Here is a 16,193-nt window from a genome sequence, read left to right as displayed (position 1 = left end):
AAAAGGCCTCTAAGATAATCAGATCCAACCATCAACCCATTGCCACCATGCCCAGTAAGCCATGTCCCTCAGTGCCAAATCTCCTCATATCTTGAGCACCTCCAGGGATGGTGATTCCCCCACCTCCTTGACCATCCTGTTCCAATGCATCATCACTCTTTCAGAGAAGAAATTGCCCCTTATAACCAACGTGAACCTCCCTGTCTGAAAAGAGTCAAGGAGGAAGAGGATTTAAAAATGAGAATGAGAGGAAAATGTTCATGCACTGAGCAAGGGAAACAAGCTGAATGGGAATTTGTTCCCTACGATTTACATTCTGTGTTTTGCCAGGGCAAATGGAGGCTGGGCAATAAAAGCTAGTAAAATGACAGTTTAAAGGCAATTACTGGTAGACTACTGGAAACGGCTTTTGCTGTTTGGTTCTGTTATTAAAGTGTTGCTGGAACAGGCTTCATTTAACTGTAAAGACACCAGGTTCCACGAAGGCACGGCAATGGAGAAGCTTAGTCATAAGTCCTGACGCAAAGATGACTTTGAGCTGAGGTTCTCTGCACAAATTCCTGCAAAGATTTGGGCTGGAGCCAGGGAGGAGCCTGTGTGATCACCAGGCTCAACGTCTCCATTCAGATGAGATGAGAAATTAGCTGGGTCACCCTTGGAAAGCATCAAATCCATCTGCAGGAATGCATTGCAACCCGAAAAAATCAATCCAAAGCAGCAGGGAAGACACATGAAAGGACAAATGCATTTCCAAACCATGATAGAGGCCAGCCACGTTCAATCCAGGCACAGGGAGGGCAGTGATGTGCAGTGCAGACTCAATTGATAGCAAATAATTGTATGCATCTTGCTGCATTGGCTAAACACAGTGAAGAATATGCAGCTGTTATTTCCATTTTGATAAAGGAGTTTGAAAACAAGTTTAAACATTGAAAAAAAAAAATTAAAAAATCATAAATTTACGTTTATGACACCATTTTCAGTTCATATCAATACAAGACCTGCAAGTCTTGGAACAGATAGAGTTGCAATCAGATATGCAACTAAAAAAATCTGATCATGTCTCTCTACCCCTTTCATTATCCCTCTCTTACCAGAGGAAAACATCCCTTGCTTCACACTCACACCTTATTCATTAGCATACTGCCAAAAAGCAATGGCATTTGTGAACAGTTGTCAAGGATGAAGTGCAGGAAAAGTAAAGTTTCATCAAAAAAGCCCTAATCAACACCTTGAGAATGTTCTAAGAATTGCAGCCACTTCCACTGAACCAGACTGATGCATCAGCTTCACAAAATCAAGGTCAAATATTCCACCAGCTGTATGCTTTTGTTCCTCTCTCTTTTCTTTTAAACACTTTAAGAAAAATATTAAAAATTAAAATGTCTTGTTACTTATATTCTGATGATGGCATATAATTTAACTAGGGTTCCTCCAAAAGTAATGCCTCCTGTTTTATGATGTTGGCCCATAATGTCAGAGGCGGATGTTGATGATGATATGGTAGAAGTTGATCCTTCCCAACAGTATCCTCTCACATTTTTGTTGCTATGTGACAGGAGGCAGCAGAGGGGCACAGTCTGACAGAATGTCACTTGACATGGAAGTGTGTATGGAACAAGGGTGTATCACTGAATTCACCCATGTGGAAAATATTGCACCCATTGGTATTCACTGACACTTGCTGAATGTTTATGGAAACCAAACAATAAATGCTGCGCAGTGAGGCAGTGGGTGGTACATTAAACAGTGGCAGTAATGGGTCACCTCTGCTGGTGCACATTTTTACGAGCACAACATGTGAGTTCTTGTCTATCATTGGTGAAAATACATAGCTGCTGGTGGTAACTCTGTTGAAAAATAGTAGCTCATAGCTGAGAATTTGCTCTATCAAACAGTGTTATTCTGCCCTCTGTGTCTGTCGTAGTCTTCATGGAAATAATTAGGAAGCATTACTTTCGGAGCAACTTATGTGCATGGGGCTCAAGGTCCAAGTATGCCAAAAGTTCGGAGACTCATGGCATAGGCTGTTAGCTTTGCTAAAATGTTTCCCACCTCCTGGCCTTCAGTGCTTAATATTTGATGGGATGATACACCTGAAGTAGCTGAGTGTCTCGATGTGAGAGTTCAACTGTGTTTTTATCCCTTCCCTGCTGCGTCTTGTATCTGGAAGTCAATTTGTTTGGGCAGAGATTTCCACCTGTGGCTAGAAGGTCTGGATGACCAAAGTTCCTGATTACCTTGGACTTTCCAGAAATGCTCATGGCACCCTCTTTGGCAAAATCATCCCAGATAATGGCTTTTCCTACCCTACATGGGAAGTCAGAGGCACCTCTTGTCAAGCCCAGGATGAACATCCACACCCCACCTAACCTCACCTCTGGCTTGAAACCACCCACTGCTCAGCAGGCAGGAGAATTGGGTTTCCAAATGGGGTTAACTATTAGGATTTCATTAGGTCCGTGCAGCTGGTGGAGGGAGGTAGGGCTCTCATGTTGGTTCCCTGAATAGCTCTTCAATAGCTCTATCTGCTTCAAGAGCTCTGGTGCTCTTATGTTGTCTGATAAAGTCAAATTCATGTTGGGTATTATCAAACCTAACATAGTCTTGAGTTAGAGGGCCTTGGTTGTAATGTAATGAAGTGGTTCTCTGCACAAATTCCTGCAAAGATTTGGGTTGGAGCCAGGGAGGAGCCTGCGTCAACAGCCATTTGGCTTCCTCAGATATAGGGCAAGGATCCAAGGACTGCTGGGCAGCTATAGAGCCCAGTTCTCACGAGGACATGAAGAACATCTTTGAGACTCTATCTGTAAAGCTAGTGAGGAGGACTGCAAGCCAGTATGGAGAGGACCTAAGAACACTCATAACTGTGGACTCTGGAAACACAAAATAGGGAGTAATAGCAAGAGATGGGGAGAAGAGTACTCATAATACAGCTTTAAGGAGAATAATGGGTTAATCTGCCAGAATTTTAGTGCATTGAAAGAAGAGGTATATAGAAGAGGAGTTGGAAGCTCTAATACATGATCAAGATTGCACTTTAATAGGCATAACACAGACTAGAATATTAATATCAAAGGGTGAAGCAGGGCAGGAATATAAATGTAAGTGTGTAGTGCTTTTAGAAAAGAGGGAAGTGTCTTGAATACCAAGAATGCACTCATTTGCCTTGAGATCCAGTTGTAAAGTCATCTAAATCCATTGAAATTCTCTGGACAATGATTATAGGGAGGGGATACAAACATTGTCACTTGGTTGGGAAGTCCTATAGACCATCAAATCAAAAAGGTAATTGGATGAGACTTATTACAAGCTGGTTTACAAGAGCGATTTTTGGTCGTGCTGGAACTTTTGTCTCCCCAGATACCAGCCAGGAGGGAATTCAGTAGGATGTAAAGCAACTGGCGAGTTTTTGCAGTAAATTGGTGGTGATTTGTAAATACGATGGATGGAATTAGAGGTGGCTGAAGGAAAGTGAAGACAGCGAGATATTATCACTGGGGCTTTGCATAAGAGATTGGGTACAGGCAGAGTGGAACAAGTCATATCTGCCTTGAAGAAAAGGGAAAAAGAAGACTAGAGCAATGATAGATGAAATAGCCTAAACCCCCCCTCTCCCTTAACATGGGAGAAAACAATCAAAGCATCTGTGAACATTCTGAAGACAAAGTGAGACATTGTCAACCTGGTTTTGTGGAGAGCAAGTCACACCGGGATGTCATGTCCTACCATGGTGTCTGAAATAGATTATATGAGTCATGGTCTGAGAGTACCTAAAACTCTCTATTAAATAGTCTCAGTCCAGCGTGCTTGGATGCAGAAAGCGAACACGGCAGACATCTAACCTGAGGTCAGATGAATTTCATCCAGGCTGTTGTATATCATGGCTCCTCTGTCACAGCCCTGGCTTTGATGTGAGAGTTGCAATTTTAGAAATGTAATGAAAAAACAAAACCAAGCATAGTGTTCTTAGTCCAGCTCCAAGCACAGCAGGGATTGTGTTCCCCGCACCAGCAAAATCACCAAATATTTTCCAAAGAAGGATTACTTAGCTCTCCTCGGATAATGATCAACAAGATGCCAATTTCTGGTCATTAATTATGTCATGAACTGATCTTTATGGGTGCTGGTAGAAAACTGCACATCTCGCATCCACAGGTGGACTGCTGCTGGTCAGGATGGTGGATTCCCACTGGAATTCAATTGAGCTTCCTTTGATGCTCTACAAACATCTCTATTCACTCCCTGCGCTACCAAATTTTAATGCTAATATTTGTCACCTATGGATTCAGGTGCTCATAGTGAAGCAGTTTCCAAAATGTACTCTACATGCTGTGATCAGAGAATCATAGACTGGCTTGGTTTGGAAGGGACCTCAAAGATCACCCATTTCCATCCCCCAGTAATGAGGGGTGCAGCATACTGATGTCTTATGTCGTTCTCATTGCTCTGGTGAAGTGCTCATCAGCTGCTTGCAGTCAAGCAGAGGTTGAAATGCTTAATTGAATGAGGGCATTTTTCTCAGCAAGCAATTACTAGTTTGGATCACGAGCTCATAAACACTACACAACCATCACCAGTAATCAGCTGAGCAACTTCATCTGTTCATGTCTGAAAATGCCCCTGGAAATGCTAAAGGCATTAAAAATAATAAGTAGATGCATATTTCATGTGCATTCATATTGCATGTTTGTGATGCAAAACACAATGTCCTATTACAACTTACCTTTGGCTTTGGTCCCTCTTGCCCAAGGCTGATTTTCCAGCAAAACCTCTCTGAATGTGGGCTTTGTGGAAAAGCACAGAGCCAACATCACCTCACCTCCCCCGTGACCCATTCATGTGGCCATAGGTGGAAGTGCCAGCCCAGCTATGTGCCCAAAGACAGAGAAACATGCTCCAACTCACGGCAGAGCCCAGCAGGCCTGGTTCTCCTGGCTCTCCCTGAAAGGAAAACGATGATGAGTAACAAGGGGAAAGTGCTGCTGTACTTCCTGTGGAATTGGGGATTGTCAGAGGACATAACTACAGCAGATGGAAGGGGCAGATAGGATCCCTTAAACATCTCAGATGGGCAACTGAAGGGAGCCCTATGTCTCCACTGAGTATAATTTAGACAGGAATTCATACCTTGCATGTAAATGCTGACATTTCAGCAAACCATTACTATCATAGCACAGGGAAGATGTCAGAGCACTCTGCTGCTTTAGAAAAAGGGAAGAATCTCTTGGGCTTTCCTGGCTACTTCTGCTTTTTGGTAACTCCACAACATTTAAATCAGCAATTTCAAAGAAGAAATAATACAATCAATCATAGAATGATAGAATGGTTTAGCTTGGAAGGGACCTTAGTGATCATGCAACTCCAACCCCCCTGCTGTGGGCAGGCTGCCCCAAGCCACATCAGGCAGCCCAGAGCTCCATCCAACCTGGCTTTGAATGCCTTCAAGGATGCAACATCCACACCTTCTTTGGGCAAAGAATCATATGGTGAAAAAAAAAAAGTATATGAAATCCTGTCAAAGGATTTTATATATCAATTCATGTGTGATTTTACAGTTCAGTCCTTAAAGATGATACCTTAGAATAGGTATTGGGCATACTCACTTTCTGTCCCACTGGTCCTCTTGTTCCAAAAAGCCCCATGGCTCCCTTGGAGCCAGCTTCACCTCTGATTCCCTAAAATTATAGAATATCTGTCAGATACATTCTAAGTACACTGTGCTCTTGAAGTGGCCCCTCCTGAGAGAGAACCCTATGAAGATGGAAGAGTGAAGGACAATAAGAATAATTTCTATAGCAGGCTTCACCTCCAAGGATCCCAAAGATCCTTATGGCGGCCAGTGCCAGGGAAGGAAGCCACCAGCTGCAGAAACATGTCTCAGTTCTGAAAGGGAATTAGTGCCTGGTGATTGGGACCGAAGGAAAATAAGCAGAGAAGGGCCTCAGATATTTTAAAGAAGTTGCCTCTTTGCTAATGCTGAAGTACAAAACCCTGGTTGAATGTCTAGTGGTGGAGTAGTGGTGCTCCATCTAAATACACTCAGATATTCAGCCAAAAGGTGCTGTTGCTTTAGGAGACGCTTACATTTTATTATTATTATTATTATTATTATTATTTAATAAGAGAGCAGTCTGACAGATATTGTGTGTGAGACTTCATCTGACAAAAACACAAGTATCACCCATGGGACCTTCTGCACCTTGCTTTTACAGTCACTGGGGATCTAATCAGGGATGCTGCTGTTGTAGACACTTACATTTATTCTGCACCATGTCAGACTTTTAGAACAAAACCCATTAACATGATACAAAAATAGGGATGACTGGTGCATGGAGATTTAATTCATGACTCAGTCTGAGTGGGAGAGTTATGTGATTCCTTCCAGTGGAGTGATGGGTTGAGACCTGACACCTCCACAGGTGCCAAGGCTCAAGTCCAATCCCAGCCCATCCCTATCGTATCCCTCAGTGCCACATCTTTACATTTCTTGAACATCTCCAGGGACAGTGATTCCACCACCTCCCTGGCAGCCTGTGCCAATGCATTACCACTTTTTCTGAGCTTCAGGGTTTCAAGCAGCATGTCCAGCTCTTGGAGAGAAACAGGACTCTTCCAATGTTATGTGTCTCTGTCCCATTGGGAGGTTCATACCTTTTCTCCTGCAGGTCCATCCTCTCCCTTCTCGCCTTTGTCTCCATCAAAACCTGGCAGGCCTTGTTCACCCTGAATGATAGGACAGGAATTGTGAGGTTGTGCCTCTCTCAAGAAAGGACCCATCTCTCAGTCAGTGGCTTTGGAACAAAGCACTGGTTTGCAATGGATACCCAAGCTGTGCTGAATCACAACAATAGTAGAACTTACAGAATAACCTGAATTGGAAAGGACTTATATAAGGGTCATCAACTTACAGGATCTCCTTTACTGCCTTTGTAGCCTTGGGGTCCAAAACCAGTCATGGTCTCACCCTAGAGAAAGGAGACACAGAAGAGATGTAGATAACAAGCGGTACCTGAACTCATGGCTCCCACTGGATAGGACCACACTTGCTGTGATGGGGAAAACAGCAAAAGGGTAACAAACATCTGCAATGAAGGTGAGCATTTTCTAAACTGTGGTCCATATGGAAGGTATGGGTGGACAGTAATAAATAAGTTTAATTTTTTCTCAGCTAAAAGCTAGGTGATGAATATGCATAGAAGATGACAAGTTCTGAATTTTGACAGTGATCTCTTGCTCAAGAAAATGTTGGGGCCCAATGGCATAGCCAGTCTAGATGTCCCAACTAGAAGTGGAGCTGTGCATGGGAAAGTGGAACCCCGAGGTTCAATTCCCAATCTGAAGTCATGAGTGATCAGACAGGTCCATATCTGACATGGTGGCTTGGCTCCTTCGTCACCACGTGTCACTTGGGATGTCAAGGTTTGCATCTCCTCCCACGTGCAGGACCTGGTTGTAGGCTCATGGTGCCCTGATTTATGGTCATGCAGCTGGAGCTGAGGTTGGTGAGTAGTACTTATGGCACCCATCAGAGCTAGCTTTTTTTACATCAGAAACATTGATTCTGCAAGCCAGGGCACTGTGACCAGCTGACAAGTACATGCTTCTAATATGCTTCCCCAAAAGCATTCCAGAGAGTGCCATTAGCATCTCTGGGACACCCTGAAACTCTACATGGCAATACGAAGAACAGGTGCAGATGCAGCAAGGCATGGGTTTTGGAGGCAGGACAGTATGGAGGGTGATCTCCTATTACAGACACAGAAAGAAGCACCTTTCCCCTTTGGAAGATTTTAAAATTCGATTTGGATGCTGAGTGCAGCCTGCAGTTAGAATTTCACTATTGTTATTAGCAGCGTACAGCACGGATTTATTCATTTTTTTTTCCCCTTGGAAGATAAATTAACCCCTTACAGGCTGGTAATTCTCCTTGCTAGCCCCTTTTGGCAACTGTAGCCTATCTGAAACAGTCTCCCTTTATACCAGCTCTCTTCAATGTTGCAAATATCCATCCCTTTTTGGGAAGACTGTGTTTTGCTGCTAGACTCTTAACAAACACCCATGAATCAACATTCCCCAGAATTTGACCATCTTTTGCAACTTATACAGTGATCACTATCAGATCCTGCTCCAAGCCTATCTTCATATGCTTCCTGCTTTCCTGCTTTTCAGTGTTTGTAATGGAGATGGGATGGGGCTCAAGCAATTTTGCAGACAAAAGGGAGCATAAAGATTCTGTAGTTTAATCCAATGCACAGCACAGGCCCTGAAAAGCACACAGTTCCACTTGTATTGATGGAGAGAGAGTTATAAAGTAAGTTAAACTGTAACCATGGGGAATGAATCCAAGCCAATCATCCCTCTCTCTCAGTTCTATCTCATACACCTCTTTATATTTTATTAAGGTATTCTTTGGAAAATGCATTACACATTCCTTCAACTCGGGAAGTGTTTTGGGGCCTCCTCACGAAGCAGATTAGGAGTTGATTTGTCTCTGGAGCAAGTCCCTTTTGAAAGCAGCCTCCTCAGAGACAAATTGGTCCTGATCATTTAATGCCGCATGACTCAAAGGCGAAATCATCATGTAGGTTTTCAAAAACTCATTTTCTTACAAGCCACCTCAGTAAGGGAGGAAGTTAACAAAACACTGGACAGAAATTCAGCATTTTCTGTTCACTTTCTGCTCTCAGGGTTATTTTGCATTACCTGCCATGAGCCAGACTGGGGTGTGCTTTGGGGCGAGCTCATTAACAAAAGTCAGTGGAACTTTTTTTTCTTCCCTTACATCATAGAAAGCATTTTTGTGCCCCAAAAAACTGCTGCTGAAATGACTTCTTTTTTGCTCCTATTGACAATGGCTGTTGTCAATGGCTGTTTGTCAGCCCATTAAGACTGTGGTGCCAGATCCACTCTGACCATTGCATAGAGTGCAAGCAAGAAGCCAGTAAAGTGGATTGAACCCACCGGAAAATCCCATGAAGGAAGGAAGCATCTAAAACTTGCATTCAACTGCATGGGTGTATAAATGTAGAGAGAATGGTCCCAAACTCTTGGGTGTACATAGTGAAGGGACCATCTGTAAATAGGGAAACAACCATTAGACAGAAGGAAAACACATACCAGTATTTCTTATCATTTATGTCTCTACTTTGTCTGATCACTGAACTGTTCAAATAACTGTCCATCTGCTCACAGGTAACAATAAAGCCCTAACAGCCTTTTACCCCATCTGCCCCAAAAGGTCACAATCTGGAATGTTCTTACTCTTTCTCCCTTGGGTCCCAGAAGTCCCCGATCACCCTGAAACCAAGCAAGAAATAAAGGCAGTGAGCGATTCCCTTTTTATTCACGCTTTCTGTGCTACTCAGTCCACTGATTTGCACACCAAGCCCACCTATCATAGCTGGGAGTCAGCTCCCCTAGGCACTCCGCCAAAGCTTACCATGGGAAATTGTGCACAACTAAAATATATTGTGCTGACCAAAATTAAAGACCTGGGACTGACATGTTTTGATTGACTTCATGCTCAATATGTCCACACTGCAGAACTGTCATTGGATTTCCACCTTCCAATGGGGCACGGCAGCTCTGGTAACATGTCAGTACTACACCTAGGGTGGGAAGGCATCCTGTGTTTTATAGAATTTCCCAAATTTCAATCTCAAATCTTGGATTTTGCAGTAAAAGTGTATGAAATACTAACTCTTCCACAACGCTTTTTGTAGGAGGTGGGATATGAAGCTGAAGGGCAGGATTTGGTACTGATGGCATCTCATACCCTTCTTCAGTGCTCATGACTGGCAAAGTGAGAGCAGATGGAAGAGACTGGAAGGCCCAGGTGGGGATATGAGAGCAAAGAGAGACTGTAAAACTGCACTGAGTTGCTTTTGAGTAGCAGCATTGTATGTGGTTGCCTCCATTCCAGTGTTTGATTGCACATCCGTACATTTGGACAAGATTTACTCTTCCCATTGCTGCATTTTTCAACTGCCCAAGGCTTGGAAGAGGGAAATGGCAGAAGGAGAGCAAAGGGATTCCTTTCTGTCCAAACTCCCAAATTTCCTCCCTTCCCACCATCCTAAAAAATACTTTAAAAAGAGGCTTGCAGAAAAATAACATGCACCCTGATCCCAGCCCAGACCTTACAGGGGACTGCTTGTCACTTCAGACTTCCACACATCGATTAAAGTCCCCTCCCAGTCTGTCCCAGAAAGATTCCCCACAATGGTGTGCCCTCCTCTTCAGGAACTGCATAGGAAAAGGTGACAGTGACTGTTGCTTACTCTTTCGCCTTTCACACCTGGGAGACCTTTTAGACCCTGCAAGGACACAAAACAAGATGTGAGGATAAATACAAGTGAGGGAAGATATTAGGAAAAAAAGAGCAGTCTACACTCTAAGACAGAGCTGCCTCCAAGAAGAGATTTCAGCATAGAGAAGCTGCTGGTGGAAGGGGTGCAGAAGCTAGATCGGACAACTTGCCCTGTTTTGCAAGCCTCATGTGGAGACTTTTGTATGCTTAACAGCAACTAGACACAGCCACAATCTCTCAGGTCTCCCATAGGCCCCTCTAGGTGGAGGTGACAGGAACTCCAGTCATCCCTCATCACAGGAGTGGGCAGGGACAGGATAGACTGGGATGGCCCATGGCCAAGTGGCCAAGAGGATAAAGCAATTATGCTTGGCATGACAGCTTATGTCTCACATGTGGCTAAAGGTTTTACAGTCAACCGTTCCAACACAACATAAGAATTTGGGTTCCCCTAACTTTCTATTTCCCACTGGAAGCATCAAACTACTCAATTTTTTTTTAATTGCTCATAGGAATTTTTTTTCCAGCTCTGAAGCTGCCCATACATCATGCAGCCCTGAAATTGTCTATACTGTGAAATCAGCACATTAACACTCACCATCATACCAATGGGGCCCTGGACTCCCATGATGCCCTCGTCACCCTGTTAGGAAAGAGAGGTGTAGTGGTGGCCATCAGCAGACACATGCAACATGCACAGTTCCAGATCCACAATCCATCCCATGAGGGACAATAGGAGTTGAGAATGCAGAAGCCTAGATCTGTAAAGGGAGTTTTGCAACTCTGTTCACTTATATGTCCACATGCATTAGGTGTCCCATGGTTCTGGATTAAAGGACTTAAAGATCTTCATACCACACACATGCCACTGTAGTTGGACAATGTACTCTGTATTCAGAAAATACTTTGGTCAGCTTCAAGTTTCAGCTTCTCCTCAGCTTTCAAGAGAAACACATCTGTAGGATGATCTGAACCTGATTCAGCATGATATTAATCACTCTAAAAAGGTGCCTTCTCTCTGTTTCCATAGGGAGGCATTGGTTGGAATGGCTTAGAAGAAGCAACCTGAGGTTGGGTATCCTAGTGTGTCCTTTCTCAAGCTGTATTTACACGTGACAAAAGCATGGACAGCAAAGGGCAGAGGTCTGAGATGTTCCCAGTGTCCCAGGAGAATTCTCACCTTCAATCAGAGAACTCAGTAGATTTTTATGTGCATTCATAACTTGATTTCAGTAGGACACACCACAGCAAAAAGGTAATCAGAAATTTATCTGAGAACCCACATCGCTGGCTTTCAGAAGGAAGATACCACCAGTCAACTGCTCAATTCATGCCTTTGGAGGTCAATGTGGGGTTCATCTTCATACCTAGCTCTTGCTCCCAGATGCCAGAGAACTTCTTAATGTTTCTTCAAGTGTGCTATTGACTCTTTTTAAACCTTACTACAAGGGATAGCTGGTGGATCTGTGAAGTGCTTCAATGATTTCACTGAGTAGAACCGACAAGACATACATGTCTTTGAGATGCCTGGACTTGGGCATCATCCCGCAAGGCCAAATCTCTCCTATCTGGTCAATATAGTCTGTGATTCTGTAATTCTCTCCAGATTTATGCTGGAGTCAGAAGAGCAGAAACATTATTTCGTCATTCCATTCAGATAACAAAGCTTGAGTGAGGTTTACCCCAGACCTTTCACAGCTGTTGACATTCTCATTAACTGTTTTGTCTCAGGGGCCTCATCGAACCATTCTGCTGGCAGATGGGGAATTTGCCTAAATGGATTGCACCATAAAATCAGTTTATTCATGGAACAGCCACAGACAGAGCAAATTGAAACTTGGCCCTTGATTATGACTCAAGAAGGTCTCCCTGGGGTCTTATTCAGAAGGGGACCAAAACTTCTCAGCAGCCCGAGGAAAAGTGAGCATTGCTTCCCCAGGGATGACGGAGGGTCAGGAGGGAAGGGGGGAACAAGAGTAAGAAAGTTGGAGGTGGATTCCTGAAGGAATGAGTTTGCAGGTAGCATCCCTCAAGCATACAAAATGAGGTCCTTCCTCACTGAGACGTGCGGATGGCTGAATGTAGATGTTACCACTGAAGCTTCCACAGCAAGGGCACAGACATGATGATCAATGCAACACACAGTGCTTGAGGGTGTTCTAATTGCAGAGGGGATTCTAATTGCAATCTGTGGAGAGAATCTGGTCAGTGCCAATTCCAGCTGGGTGTAGCAGTGTCTGTCACCTCCAAATCTGGCCAATGAAAAATTAAAGCAGGCTCTGTTATCAGCTCTTTTGGCATCTTCTGTGATGGGTGAGTAGACAGTGATGGTATAAAGTTGCCTCCAAAGGAGGTTAGCTTGCAACAAGCCAAGCAAAGAACATTTACAGAGAACCTACTTGAGAACCAGGCAATCCTCGGGGACCTCTTGGACCAACAGCTCCAATCCCAGTTTCTCCCTGCAGGTCAGAAAGACAGAAGTCTAATTTGGAGGAAGGACACCATATGCCATAACTACTGCTCAGATTGACCATAGAATCATAGAATCATTAAAGTTGGAAAAGATCTCTAAGTTCATCTAATGCAACTGTCTACCTAACACAGTACTGCCCTCTAAACCATGTTGTCCCTAAGCACCACATCTCCATGTATCTTGAACACCTCCAGCAATAATGACTCCACCACCTCCCTGGGCAGCCTGTTCCAGAGCCTGAGCACTTTCTTAGAGAAGATTTTTCTAATGTCCAACACTGTGGTGGGACTCGATGATCTTTAAGGTCTTTTCCAACCTCAGTGATTCTATGATTTTGTGATTCTATGAAATGATTTAAAAGTTACAGAAAGGGGACTCATTTCCATTGACTTTGTGCAGCTCTCTCTGGAAAATGCCCCAAGAAACTGGGGGAAGAAGGGCATGAAGGTGAGAGGGGGTTAAGCATCTAAATGGGACCAAGGATAAGGAGCCAGGAGATAGCAGTGGGCTGTCACATTACTGCCCAAGGGTTTAAGCTATCTGTGCCCTTCCTGGAAAGCTGGCACTCACCTTGTTGCCTTTGGGCCCAGGTGTCCCAGGAATCCCCTGTAGGATGAAAAAAACCAAAAAACACAAACAACTTTATTTTGCAAGTCCTTGATGCTCTCCTATCCCAATGAAAAGATAAAAGCACACTCAGCCCAGATACCAGGGCCTCAGCCTCTCTCCCCAGCCAAGTCTTTACAGTCTCGCAGAAGGCAAAGGGGGTGATGTATAAAAGTCACCTCTTTTCCTGGGGATCCTGATGGTCCTGCAGGCCCAGCAAGTCCATTCCGGCCTCTCTTCCCACTCTCACCCTTGAAAACAAAATCCTTTAAGGAGGAAAACATCAAAAGGCAAAAGTCCCACTTCTCCCAAGCCAGCCTGAAAGCAGAAGTGTGTCCCTAGGTGCTCCTAGGAGTAGTCTTTGAAATGCTCCCAGTGTGGGGGCATCATTGAAGAGAGGTGGACTTCAGTGCACTGGTGTAGGCAGTATCAGGAGGACCACCCTTGTTTTCTCCTTGGGTTGGACAACACAACGTGCACAGTGCCCTCACACCACCTACCTTCTGTCCTGGTGTCCCACGTAGACCTGGAGCCCCTCTGTCTCCCTGTGAGCCAGGAATGCCAGCACTGCCACGAATGCCTTGAATGCCCTGGGCTCCTGGAGGTCCTGGAGCCCCTGGCTCACCCTGTTGAATGAATAAGAAGGAATTTAGATTTGAGGTGAGATTAATAACCCTCCAGAAGTCCTGAAGAAAGCCCAGTGGTGTATCCTTGAATTCACATAACTGGTACATAGTACTGGGGGTACTCCAGTAAGAGGTGTTCATAGGGATGGAGTAGAGGCTGTGCCATGGCTTAGTAAATGCAGAAGACCATGGACAGACATTTTTATCCTCTGGACCTGACTTGATCTAAAGTGGTCACTTGGAGGACACAGAACACTCCCTCCATCCCAAAACCTCTTACTGTCTTTGCAAGATGGGTCTAACTTCAATGTTGTTACCATCTTCAGTGTCTTTCCCATCTCAGTCACCACTGTGCCCCACACCTAGCAGTGGGATGATCAGCAAAGACAATGGAATGTAACACCCACAGAAAAGCAAGTGAGATCCTATCCAGAGGAGAAGAAAGATGTACCTTAAATCCTGGGGGTCCAGCCTGACCAACAGGGCCTCTGAACCCAATTCCTGGTTCTCCCTGTGAAGAGAAGAAGGTCAGGAAAAAGCAAGACCACTCTTTGCACTATGGGACCATCAAAAAGCACAAACTGGAACACAAGAGATTCCATGCCAGGAAACACTCCTTTCCTGTGTGGATGGTGGAGCACTGGAACACGTTGCCCAGATAGTCCTGTATCTTCTGACATTACCCTTTTATGATGTGTGCCCTGTCTATATAAGCCATCAGGAGTCCCTACATAGGAGGGATAAATGCTGGGTCCCCTGTGAGTATCCCATTCCAGTTGTGACAAGCCCACATCTCAGGAGGTTATCTGGACTCCTCAGCTTGAGATGGGAGGTTAGATACTGGGAAGGTAGAAGAGTCATGGTGGGAGAAGAGATACCTATGGTAACAGTGCTGTTCTTTACCTTCTGACCACTTTCACCTCTGTCTCCTTTGGTGCCCTGTGAAATGAAGAGAGAGAGTTATCAAGCCTGCTGGAGCGGCTGTGTGAAGCACAACCTCACTGGAACACTAAGCAAGAGAGAAGGTTTCCAGTTGTGCTCATAGTCTGTGGCAGGATGGAGTAACTGGAAGTTCAGGGACACCCCTAATGTCCAGTTCTTTTCCCCTGAGAAGGTTGGAAGTGGCTGTGTGACAATGGAGGAGCCAAATGCTCTAACACAAGAGCATGCTGCTCCTGGTGTGTTACTGGGCTCTGGGTCTACTGGGCTGAGCTCAGCGGGTGATGGGTTCACATAGCAGCCAGGGATTTCACTTCTCTATGACAACCCCCAGTGCTGGATTTGGGCCACTTAGCTGGTGACACTGTCCTGTGCCAGTGGCTGAGCCTGACTCCACATCTCACCTTTTCTCCAGGCTCCCCCATCTCCCCAGGCTGCCCCTGCAAGACAAAAAGATCCATCTTCCAGCCACCTCCCTTCTCATGCCCATGGTCCCTGCACAAAGGCATTGAAATTCATGGTAACCCATGCAAAATACCCTCTTTCCATTGGACTGTGAAACAACCCTCCCTTGTCCACTTTTCTTTTGAATATTTGGGTCCCAACACCTCAGATCTGTTTGTCCCTTATGAGAAGTATTCATGCCGAGGCACTTTGTATGGCTGAATGCCTGCTTTGGTGGCAGAAACCATAAGAAACCTGGGGCTGGGTCTGACCCTTTCCTCTATCCCTGTTTACATCAGCACAATCTCCCACAGACCCTGAATGTCCACTTCACCAGGATGTCCCAGCTTCTTATCTTCCAGACCCTATTAGAACAGGGAGCCTTCTCCAAGTCCCAGAGGCTCACAAAAGCCTTATTGCTACCTTTTCTCCTTTGTTTCCACGGGCTCCTGGAGCTCCCATTTCTCCCTGGAAAACAAATAGCCCATTTAGTTCAAGTATAAAGAACATTTCCTTCCCTTTCTGGTCAAGATAGGTGCTGATTTCATTCCTGCATCATATTTCAGGAAGCAGTAATGGAGGACCATCTCCTTTCCATTGCATTTCTGATGGATCATCTGGTTGGGCTATCCCAGCCAGATCCAAACCATAGAATCATAGAATATCCTGAGTTGGAAGGGAGCCATAAGGATCACTGAGTCCAACTCCTAAGTCCAACCAGAGTCCAACCAGATTAGGACTGTCCCTGAACCCATCCCTCCTATCCTGCACACTGGAAGTGCAGAGAGTGAAA

At 44.7% G+C, this 16,193-nt stretch overlaps 1 protein-coding gene across 1 annotated transcript in view; it reads right to left on the bottom strand.

The window, feature by feature from the left end:
• The window catches only part of LOC122191921 (collagen alpha-1(III) chain-like), a 30,317-nt gene extending 14,455 nt beyond the window's left edge, over positions 1-15,862 (bottom strand). Inside the window, exons 1-14 of the mRNA XM_042892325.1 lie at positions 15,824-15,862; positions 15,361-15,396; positions 14,921-14,956; positions 14,469-14,528; positions 13,892-14,017; positions 13,571-13,642; positions 13,356-13,391; positions 10,911-10,955; positions 10,284-10,319; positions 9,265-9,300; positions 6,912-6,968; positions 6,655-6,726; positions 5,607-5,678; positions 4,909-4,944 (exon numbers count right to left, since the gene is read on the bottom strand). Coding sequence (XP_042748259.1) covers positions 4,909-4,944; positions 5,607-5,678; positions 6,655-6,726; positions 6,912-6,968; positions 9,265-9,300; positions 10,284-10,319; positions 10,911-10,955; positions 13,356-13,391; positions 13,571-13,642; positions 13,892-14,017; positions 14,469-14,528; positions 14,921-14,956; positions 15,361-15,396; positions 15,824-15,862 — 759 coding nt within the window. The remainder of the gene's footprint in view (positions 1-4,908; positions 4,945-5,606; positions 5,679-6,654; positions 6,727-6,911; positions 6,969-9,264; positions 9,301-10,283; positions 10,320-10,910; positions 10,956-13,355; positions 13,392-13,570; positions 13,643-13,891; positions 14,018-14,468; positions 14,529-14,920; positions 14,957-15,360; positions 15,397-15,823) is intronic.
• Positions 15,863-16,193: the final 331 nt, after the last annotated feature.

This window comes from Lagopus leucura, unplaced genomic scaffold (assembly GCF_019238085.1).
Source record: "Lagopus leucura isolate 7727_CA_CO unplaced genomic scaffold, USGS_WTPT01 203-1_obj-0_obj, whole genome shotgun sequence".
NCBI classification, from domain to species: domain Eukaryota; kingdom Metazoa; phylum Chordata; class Aves; order Galliformes; family Phasianidae; genus Lagopus; species Lagopus leucura.
This window is presented reverse-complemented; position numbering and strand designations above follow the sequence as displayed.